At 39.2% G+C, this 10,273-nt stretch overlaps 1 protein-coding gene across 6 annotated transcripts in view; it reads right to left on the reverse strand.

The window, feature by feature from the left end:
• Window positions 1–10,273, reverse strand: part of pam (peptidylglycine alpha-amidating monooxygenase) — a 44,938-nt gene that overhangs the window by 16,473 nt on the left and 18,192 nt on the right. For all 6 annotated transcript variants that reach the window (XR_006055457.1, XM_014340330.2, XM_014340331.2 and 3 more), the window contains 4 exons: window positions 9,690–9,747; window positions 9,136–9,223; window positions 6,589–6,680; window positions 6,292–6,375 (listed from right to left, as the gene is read on the reverse strand). Coding sequence is in view for 5 of the 6 variants with exons in the window: in XM_014340330.2 (XP_014195816.1) it covers window positions 6,292–6,375; window positions 6,589–6,680; window positions 9,136–9,223; window positions 9,690–9,747 (322 nt within the window). In the remaining variant the exon portion in view is untranslated. The remainder of the gene's footprint in view (window positions 1–6,291; window positions 6,376–6,588; window positions 6,681–9,135; window positions 9,224–9,689; window positions 9,748–10,273) is intronic.

Consider the following 10,273-nt stretch of genomic DNA (forward strand, 5'->3'; position numbering starts at 1 on the left):
CACGCGAAATCGTCAACAATCTAATCCAGCTAACTTACTTAGCGAGGTACGAAGAACAGGCCCCTGATCTTCTAATGTATCAGACAATTTCTTTTTCTTTCCAACACAAAACATAAACAAACACTTATTATGTGAAGTCCTTTATTTACTCATTCATGTGCTGCACTACTCTGCTCATATCAGCTGGTGTGTTTTTGGCATTTCAAACACAGGTGTTGCAACTGGCAAATTGCAGTGCACCATCTGGTGGACAAATATGCAAAATCAACACTTTTGTTTACTTTATAAATTTTTATTTATTGGTTGTTATAAATGTTGATAGAGAGGGATCAATAAATAGCCAATATTAATAATATCAATGGCCCAATATTATTAATATCAATAATTAAAAATAGTGGCCCATTGAAGTCAATGAACAAGTGACACAGAACAGCAGTTTCCTTGGCTTGCTTGGTTAGCTCAAATTGATCAGCCCAGGCTAGAAGGCCAGAGGCTAACAGGTGAAGGCCAGTGTTCAAGAAAGTTGACAAATTTTTACCAAATTTAGGTGGTACCCAAGTTAGATACAACTTGTGTGACATAGAGAAGATGGACTGTAGTGCGTGAAAGTTTGTAATAACTCCTTTAGCAAGTTAGCAAGGAAAGCCTTCATAAAGAAGAGAAGGTGTCAAATCCAGTTTAATAAAACTGGCAAGTGGAAGCTCAGCTAAAACTTTAAGAATAGCATCTCTGAGAAATCACTTGGTTGAGCAAATGTGCACCGTTTAACCAACAGTTTTGCCTTGTCTCTTGTAGATATAAAAACTTTATAAACTATATATTTTAATACTTTTTTAAAATCTGTTTTTCTAAGTTCTTAACAGCTGATTTTTTTCCCAAAAGATATGTGGTCCTCTCATGACAAATTTTATACAATCTGATGCATTTACTGTAAATTAAAGAAAGTATGAAATGTTTAAGCTCAGTCCTAAACATGTTGAGGAGAAATGTTAATCCATGGGGAACATTTTTATGCAAAATAATATTTTTATTTTTGATAATTTATGTACAATTTGCCAGTAATGAAGTGTTATGTGTAGTGAAGTGTTTCCTTGCTTCTTTTGCTAAAGGAATGGTTCTAAAACAAATCCTGCACCTACTGTCATTGTCCACTAATGATAAATCATTTTGGGTAATATAGTAGATATTTATTTAACTATACAAGTAGGAAAATTTTATAGTTCTTCAGATAGGAAGGCGTGCAGAAAGGCAAAGGCATCCATGTAGAGTGAAGCTGAAGCATGTTATAGGAGGCCGTCAGCAGACAGGCAGCACAAAACAGTGTTTTGTGCACCTACTCCCCATTTCCTAGCAAAATATTAAGAAATGACTGGTGACTCAAGACTTTTGTACAATACTGTATTTAGGTTTGAGAGATTCACCAAAGGTTAAATGTAGAGAACCTACAACTGTGTGTTTGGTTGAAAAACAACAGAAAACTAATGTTAGAAATATCAGAAATGACTTTTATATACATCACCCAAAGCCTCTATAATCATAAATGGTAAATGTTCACGTTATTTTAAGTTGACAAGGGGTACCCGTCAGGGCTCTCCAATAAGTCCATTGTTATTCGCCCTGGCCATAGAGCCCCTCTCTATTACACTCAAAACCTTGCCATCAATTGCGGGTATCCATAGGATGGATAAAGAGCATAGAGTGTCCCTTTATGCAGATGATCTGTTAATGTATGTATCTGATCCTGTTTCATCTGTCCCCGATATTATTCACACCTTAAGCAGCTTTGGCTCCTTCTCTGGGTACAAACTGAACTTCAGTAAAAGCGAATGTTATCCTGTTAACGATCTGGCTCTTCAAATACAGAATAGTGCTGCACCTTTCAAAACAGCCAAAAATGGATTCAAATACCTAGGCATAAATATAACAAGAGATCTGCATAATCTCTATGAAAAAAATTTCTGTCCGTTATTTGAAAAGGTCAAATCAGACTTAAAGAAATGGAAGCCACTTCATTTGTCGTTGGCAGGGAAGGTAAATTGTATAAAAATGAATATACTCCCAAAGTTTCTTTATCTTTTTCAGTGTATCCCACTTTACCTTCCAAAATCATTTTTTAAATCTATTGATAAAGCTCTGATCTCTTACCATATACATACCATTATACATACCATAATAGACCCATTTCTGTAATATACTTACATATCTATATTATTGTTAATATATATTGTAATATATCTATATCAGTAAAGCACTTTTGGATGGATGCAAACTGCATTTCGTTGCCCTGTACCTGTGCATGTGCAATGACAATAAAGTTGAATTCTATTCTATTCTATCTCATTTATATGGGATGGGGAAAAACCAAGAATATGTCTGGATCAGTTACAGAGGCCTAAAGACCTAGGCAGCTTAGGACTTCCAAATTTCCGCCATTACTATTGGTCCTCAAATGTTAAAAAAAAAATCATATACTGGCTCAATACCCCTGATGAAGACTGGTGCCAAATTGAAGCGGCATCTTGCATCGCCACCTCTCTTAGAGCCTTGGTCACCTCGAGCCTTCCAATCTCCTCACAGGAGCACACCACCAGTCTTATAGTTATTAACACCCTCAGAATATGGGCTCAATTTCGAAAGAACTTTGGGTTTGAAAATCTTCTTCATTTAACCCCTATACACAATAATCACCTTTTCCTTCCCGCCAGATTAGACTCTGAATTTGCTCTTTGACAGAGACGAGGCCTCCATAAGTTTTCTGACATGTATATAGGCTTTGTATGAAGGCTTTCAGGAGCAAAGTGAAGGAGGAGATGAAAGCAGCACAGAGGGCGGTGAAACGCTGCCTGAGGGACGCAAAGGACACCTACAGGAGGAAGGTGGAGCAGAAGTTGGAGAGGAACAATATGAGGGAGGTCTGGAATAGTGTGAAAATCATCACAGGCCACAACACCAAGAAAAGCACAGTGGGGGGGACTGTGGAGAAGGCAAACGAACTCAACAACTTCTTCATCAGATTTGACCAGCCCACAACCCCCCACCCTCACTACAGAGTCCTCTCCCCACTCTCCTACCTCCCTCGCTTCCCCCCCTTCCTGACACCATGACACCCCCCTCCTCCAATCCCTCTCTCAGCAGCAAGACATCTCCCCCCCTCCCCTCCTCCCAAACATCTCCCAGTGTCACAGTGGATCAGGTCAGGAGACAACTGAGGAAGCTTCGCCCCAGAAAGGCAGCAGGCCCAGACAAGGTGTGTCCTAGGATGCTAAAGGCGTGTGCTGCTGAACTTGGGGAGCCGCTACAACGAGTCTTCAATCTCAGTCTGCGACTGGGGAGAGTGCCCGCCCTATGGAAGACATCCTGCATCGTCCCGGTCCCCAAAAGGAACCGGCCCAATGAGCTGAATGACTTCCGACCGGTGGCACTGACGTCACATCTTATGAAGACTCTAGAGCGGCTCTTCCTCAACCTCCTCCGACCACAGGTACAACATGCCCAGGACCCACTACAGTTTGCATACAAGGCGGGTGTCGGAGTGGAGGATGCCATCCTGTACCTCCTACACAGAGCCCACTCACACCTGGATGGGGGAAAAGGCACGGTCAGGATCCTGTTTCTTGACTTTTCCAGTGCCTTTAATACCATCCGGCCCTGTATGCTTCAGGAAAAACTGAACAGGATGGAGGTGGACCCCTGCCTGGTGGCTTGGATCTCCGACTACCTCACCGACAGACCACAGTACGTCAGGCTGAAGGACATCACGTCTGACACAGTGGTCAGCAGCACAGGAGCACCACAGGGAACTGTGCTGTCCCCTCTTCTCTTCACCCTGTACACCTCTGACTTCTGCTACAACTCTGAATTATGCCACATTCAGAAGTTTGCAGACGACACAGCCATCATGGGGTGTATCTGGGATGATCAGGAAGAGGAGTACAGAAGTCTGGTGAGGAACTTTGTCGCATGGAGTCACACAAACCACCTGCAACTCAACACCTCAAAGACTAAGGAACTGGTTGTGGACTTCGGGAGGTCCAGAGAAGGTCCACTGCCAGTTCAGATAGAGGGGGAGGAGGTGGAGGTGGTCAACAAGTACAAGTACCTCGGGCTGTGGGTGGACAATAAACTGGACTGGTCATGCAACACAGAGCACCTGTATAAAAAAGGCCAAAGCCGACTGTACTTCCTCAGGAGGCTGAGGTCTTTTAACATCTGCAGGAAGCTCCTGAGGATGTTTTACCAGTCAGTGGTTGCTGGAGTACTTTTCTATGCTGTGGTGTGCTGGGGGAGCAGCACAGCAAAGAAGGACTCATCCAGGCTGGAGAAACTGATCAGGAAGGCTGGCTCTGTGGTCGGCATGAAGCTGGACACTCTGGTGACAGTGGCAGAGAAAAGGACACTAAAGAAACTGCTGGACATTATGAACAATGCTGGGCATCCTCTGCACACGGTCGTAAACAATCAGAGGAGCCTATTCAGCGACAGGCTGCTTCTCCCAAAGTCAAAAACCAACAGACTTAAAAACTCCTTTGTCCCACACGCCATCAGACTGTTTAACTCCTCACTGGAGGGGAGAGGGAGGAGAAACAGGGGGACAAGGGAGGGCGGGAACAACTGAGCTGTAGGTGCTTTTCTACACTGTGCAATATTTGCAATATTTGTTTTTTGTTTTGTCTTTTTTCTTATATTTGACTGTGCAATAATCACTGTGCAATATACTCACTCAAATGAGCAATCCTATTTATCCATATTGTATATTCTGTATCTATATATGTGTATATGTGTATATATGGTGTATTTATGCTTATATCCTTACTCTCATTCCCCTTAATGTATCTGTAACATGCAACTTCTTTCGGTGCTTTGCTACTGGAAACTGAATTTCCCGGAGGAACCCACCCGAGGGATTAATAAAGTTTCATCTAATCTAATCTAATATAGACGGTGTCTTGGCAAGTTTTCAGGATTTATCACACAAATTTGACCTCCCTCGGCCCAGCTTATTTAGATACTTCCAAGTTCGTCACTTCCTTCAGCATCACAACCCTGACTTTCCAAATATAACTCCACTTACTGCTGTAGATGATCTGTTGAAACTGACATTTAAGCCTAAAGGTCTAATCTGAAGAATTAGTAATTGTATAGCCTCCTTTCAGAATATAACAATGGCAAAGATCAAAGCAGACTGGGAGAATGAGCTGGGGGTGGTTTTGGAGGAGGAGACCTGGGAGAGCGCTCTTTTAAGAGTAAACAACAGCACTTTCTGTGCCAAATTAAACATCATACAGTTCAGGATTCTACACCGCATTCATTACTCCAAGGCAAGACTGGCCAAAATATTTCCAAACATAGATGCAAGCTGTGAGAGATGTAGAAATCCCTCTGCAGATTTAACACATATGTTTTGGTCATGTCCAACTTTAAAAGCCTACTGGTCAACAATTTTCAAAACATTGTCCGAAGCATTGAATGTTGAGCTTCAACCCAATGCAGCTATGGGTATATTTGGTGTCAGAGAGAGGACATAGAACATTAAGGAAGAGTCATAAAAACATAATCACTTTCACTACACTGCTTGCACGCAGAAGGATACTTTTGCATTGGAAGTCAAAAAAGCCACCCAAAGCGGCTTTGTGGTTTAGTGACCTGACACAATTTATACAGTTGGAAAAGATAAAGTACGCTCTCAAGGGGTCGAAGGAGAGATTCTTTGCTGTTTGGGATACATTGCTAAAACATTTAGAGTAAATTAAAACCATATCCACCTGAAAGATGCTTGACAGCTGCCGTAAATCCTTTTTTTTTTTTTCTGTGTGATTGGGATTCATTTTGTGTAAACTATTCCCCTTTAAGGGCACATCTTCAAAAATGGTGAACTTCCTTGTACCTCATTTAAATTCACTTTATTCATTTATTTATTTTAATTTCTTTCTCCTTCTGGATCAGTGTCCAATATGTTCTTGGGGTGGAGTATATATATAAAGGAGCATTGTGGCCTTGCTATATCTATGTCTTTGTACTACATTGTTGATGCTCAATAAAAACAAAAAAAGAAATATCAGAAATGATATATACACTACACTACACTAGAAGAAGTTATTGCACTTGGTATAAAAGATTGCAACATTTTATTTCAGAGGTGAATGGTCTTAGTGTAGTATTTAAAATTACTTTTCAAACTCTGGATCTTTCCAGATTTTTACTGAATTACTGCTGCTTTAATTTGAGCTGCTTAATTTGAGCACATAATATTTTTTTTTTATTACATTATATTTATGTTTCAAAAGGACTCACCTTTGAAAGCACTAATATCTCCGTAATGAATCTGCAGTACAAAGTAGGACATTCCTGAACTTCTTCCAACTTTAAAGCCAACATCTGATAAAATACAGAGAATAGTGGTTAACAGTGGACATAAGACCTCATGAATATAAACAGTAAAAGAAGAAGAGGGAAAAAAATGAGTAGCATACACTACATAACAATATTATACATAAAACCTACAGATTCTTCTTTTAACATAAATGTCAAAAATAAAACTCCACCCCCTTTCACTGCAGCAGTTCAATACAGAAAAAGTCATAGACATACCTTTGGGTAATTTGGTAGGTGGTGCATTTCGAGCCCAGGCATACATAATTGCTGCTTCATCCTCACAAGTGCCTTGCACACTGCCACAGTCCCTTAATGAATTACCACAAAACAGTGAATCCCAAAGGCAGTTACAGAACAAAACAAACAACTATCTCCAGTTTAGCCATTTGCTGTGGAGCAAGCATATAGAGGCATTTACATAATGAAAGACAAACGCACAAGCAAATAATATTACAAATATTACAATACGAGAATATTTGTCATTAAGAACTCAATAGTAAGACTAAGTCAAGGACAGGTTGACCATTTGTCATTGAGCAATTCTACGGCCAAATTACAGTTGTATAGCATCAAATCAAAAGAACCATGTTGCATCAGCTACACCCTTTCGGGTCGCCACAGTGAATGACCAGGCTCCATCTCATCATGGCATATGTCTAGCATCCCCCTCCCACACCAACCTTCTACATATCCTCCTTCAGTACATCCATTCAACACTTCTCTGTGTTCTTCTGCTTTTTCTTCTGCTTATCAAATTCATATTCATGCAACATATTCAAGAATTTTTGTCCAGTATATCCACCATCTCTTTACTGCACACTTCAAAAATAACTAAGCTTTGCCTCTCTCTCATTGGATCTTGCAGCATCTGCTTGCAGTCAGCATACATTATGTATTCAGTGTAGCTATAAGGTAAATTTACAGTGACATTAAGAAAGACATAACCTAATAGAAAATTGTCCAATAGAATTTGTATGTTTTTTAGTTTGTGAATACATGTTGCTTTTCATATGTACCTTAAGCAAAAACAGCAGTCAAAACCACTGCTAAGCATTTTCACTTTGAAGTCATAGACGGTATATAACTACCAGGATGAAACTACATTGTCAGAATTAGTAACAAGGTTTAGTTTAGTTATTTGAAAAAATATTCAAGCCAAGGACTCAATTGATCTACAGTTCATTTTATTAGAGCACCTGTCATAAAGATAGGAAAATGTTATCAATCTGTCAAAAACTTACTTAAAATAAAAACATTAATTTCTTAGTTTTTTAAGGCAAAGTCTTGACACAGAGTGAAGTCTAGTTTTTATACCCAAATTTGAGCCAGCACACAGGATTTCTCTGAGAATAACTATAATTTGGCATCATATGCTTTACTACTTTTTCCTTGCTATTTTTGGAAATAGTAACATTTAAAAATTCATGGATAACAAGAATAATTACAGTTTAACACTAAAAACATAATTTATCTTAAAAATCCTGTGCACACAGGTTCTTAATAGATGCACCTAGGGTATAAATTTTTTTAAAAAAGTGTGCATATGAGACAAATATGTAAGAGAGCTTTCTTCCATTTGTACAACATCTCAAAAATGAGAAATCTCACATTAATGCTGAAAAACCTAATCACTGCTAAAGGGTTTCTCACAGTAATGTTTACAATTCTGTGGAAACGGGGAAGCCTGAACCTGAGAATTTACAATTATTTAAGAAGAATACTCATTTTTTATTGATTGTAACATTTGAACATTGTTGGAGTCACCTTCTTGGTGAACAGCAATGAAATACAATAATGAAAACAACTGACATGGTACCTTGAACATCTAACATGCTAACTGGGAGTTATACCTGAGACAGTAAAAAAAATACTTTTGTGTGCAGAGAGAGAAAGTTTTTGTGCTTGAGAGACCTCTTGGACTGACAACCTGAATAGAGCTTAAGTGGGGCCTCTTAGGTGGAAACATATCAGGTAAAATAGCGTATCCCTGCCAGTGGAGCCCCTTTAGGGACTGAGGCTTCCTCATTCTGAGGGTCGGGTGCCTCTAGGTGCCCAAAGGGGGACACAGAGACCACTCCCTTGCTGGTGGTGCATATACAGCTAGAAGGGGTACTACTCTCGTGCCAATGGGCAGAGAAATGGCAGGCCTGTGAGAGCTAGGTGCAAGTTTGGGATTCATATTACATTTGAAGATGATGCTTGCTTAAGTCATTTTTTTATGCTGCATTTACATTTCCACAGTCAGTGGTTGTGGGTAACTAAAATAAAAAGCTATTATTGGTGCACTAAACAAAACTAGATTTGATCTGTGCTGATGTTCACAGCTAGCCATTATTTTAATAATGGTTAAGTATTTAAATAAGAATATAGTCTAAGATTACAGTTTTTTCCATTACAACTGTTGCTGGGTTTCAAAAATGGTGGTTTTGATTTTTCATGAATAAGATGCTCTCGTGACTCATTAAGTGGCGACACTGACCAGCCAATTGGTGGCATGCAGTCTGACGACGTCACATTTTAGTACCTGCTCTGATCACTTTAAAAACCCAGCTGAGCAGATAGTATTTCAGTACCTGGTACTATGACCTAATAGAAACCCCTGAAAAGCATGGAGAACTGTGGCAAATCTATTCGAGTAGGTAATAATAAAAAAAGAGGCTTAACTTGCACTTCTTACGCAAGGTCCTTTTTTTTGTTCCTGGATCCTGGCTTTTTTCCTAACAACAAAAACACTAACAAAATTAATTTAAAGTTGGGCATTACCAAAAGCTGTTGGTGGACACAGGGGTCTGACAGCCAAACAGCAGCATGTGATGGACTGTATCCATACTGGCAAGAGGTATGAAGTCCACTGAAGAGAAAAACACTGGTTAAAAATTTCAACTTCAAATTGACAGTGAAGTTCACACATAACAAATCGCCTTATCGACTAACAGCCTGATTCTTTGAAAATACATCAGACTGGTCAATTGGAGAAAGATCATCACCACCCTCTAATTAATTTAAAGCTAGCAATGACTTAGTTCCCTGAAAAATGTTTCAAAATATGAAATTTTATCAATTTTTTTTAGTGAAATTAATAAAATATTATATTGTGAAAAGAAATTTACACAGGAGATATACAAAAGGTAATCATGGTGACACCATGTGATAGCAATGATGCCTTTAAAATTTCCATTTCAACTGTTGATATAAATTGAACTTGTCATTATTACTTTGTATCCAGCTTATAGGTCAGCTAGAAACATTTTTTTCTGTAATTGCCAATCACTGTAGGTTTTATAATATATAATAAATTAATAAAAGATAAAACTCACCAATATATGCATCTTGCCTAGTTGGAACTGGAAATGCCATGCAAAGGTAAGTGTCCGACTGAAATATTAAGGAAAACAATGACATCAATGAGTCCTAAATGGAGAAAACAAATAAACAAACACGTACACACACACTAGTTAATACCCCTTGGCTTCAGCAGATCCCAGGAGGGATATCCAAGATTTCCGTCCAGGAAAGCGCAGTCTTAGAGCCTCTACTAGACAGGACCCTGACTAGTATCTAGGACTGCATTCTGGGGTCTGCTGAAGCCACTCACCTAGTTTGGGGGTCACTGCCCCACAGAGGTCACTGTGCTCATGGGGACCAATGTTGTTTTAACACTCCACATCTCTCGAACTTCTTGTGTTACTTCTTCTTGATGTTGCTATTAGAGCTGGGCGATATATCGAGTTTTTAAAAAATATCGATATATTTTTATACGAGATATAAGGTGTGACAATATCCTTTATATCGATATAGTCTATGTTACGTTATAATTATACTTGTGGAGCCGCAAGTTTGCCTCTCTTACTCTCATGTATATATCTCATGTATATCTCATGCACATATCTTTCCACGTAGC

The sequence above is a fragment of the Haplochromis burtoni genome, unplaced genomic scaffold, assembly GCF_018398535.1.
Source record: "Haplochromis burtoni strain Fernald_Lab_line unplaced genomic scaffold, NCSU_Asbu1 Contig_356, whole genome shotgun sequence".
Classification (NCBI taxonomy): Eukaryota; Metazoa; Chordata; class Actinopteri; order Cichliformes; family Cichlidae; genus Haplochromis; species Haplochromis burtoni.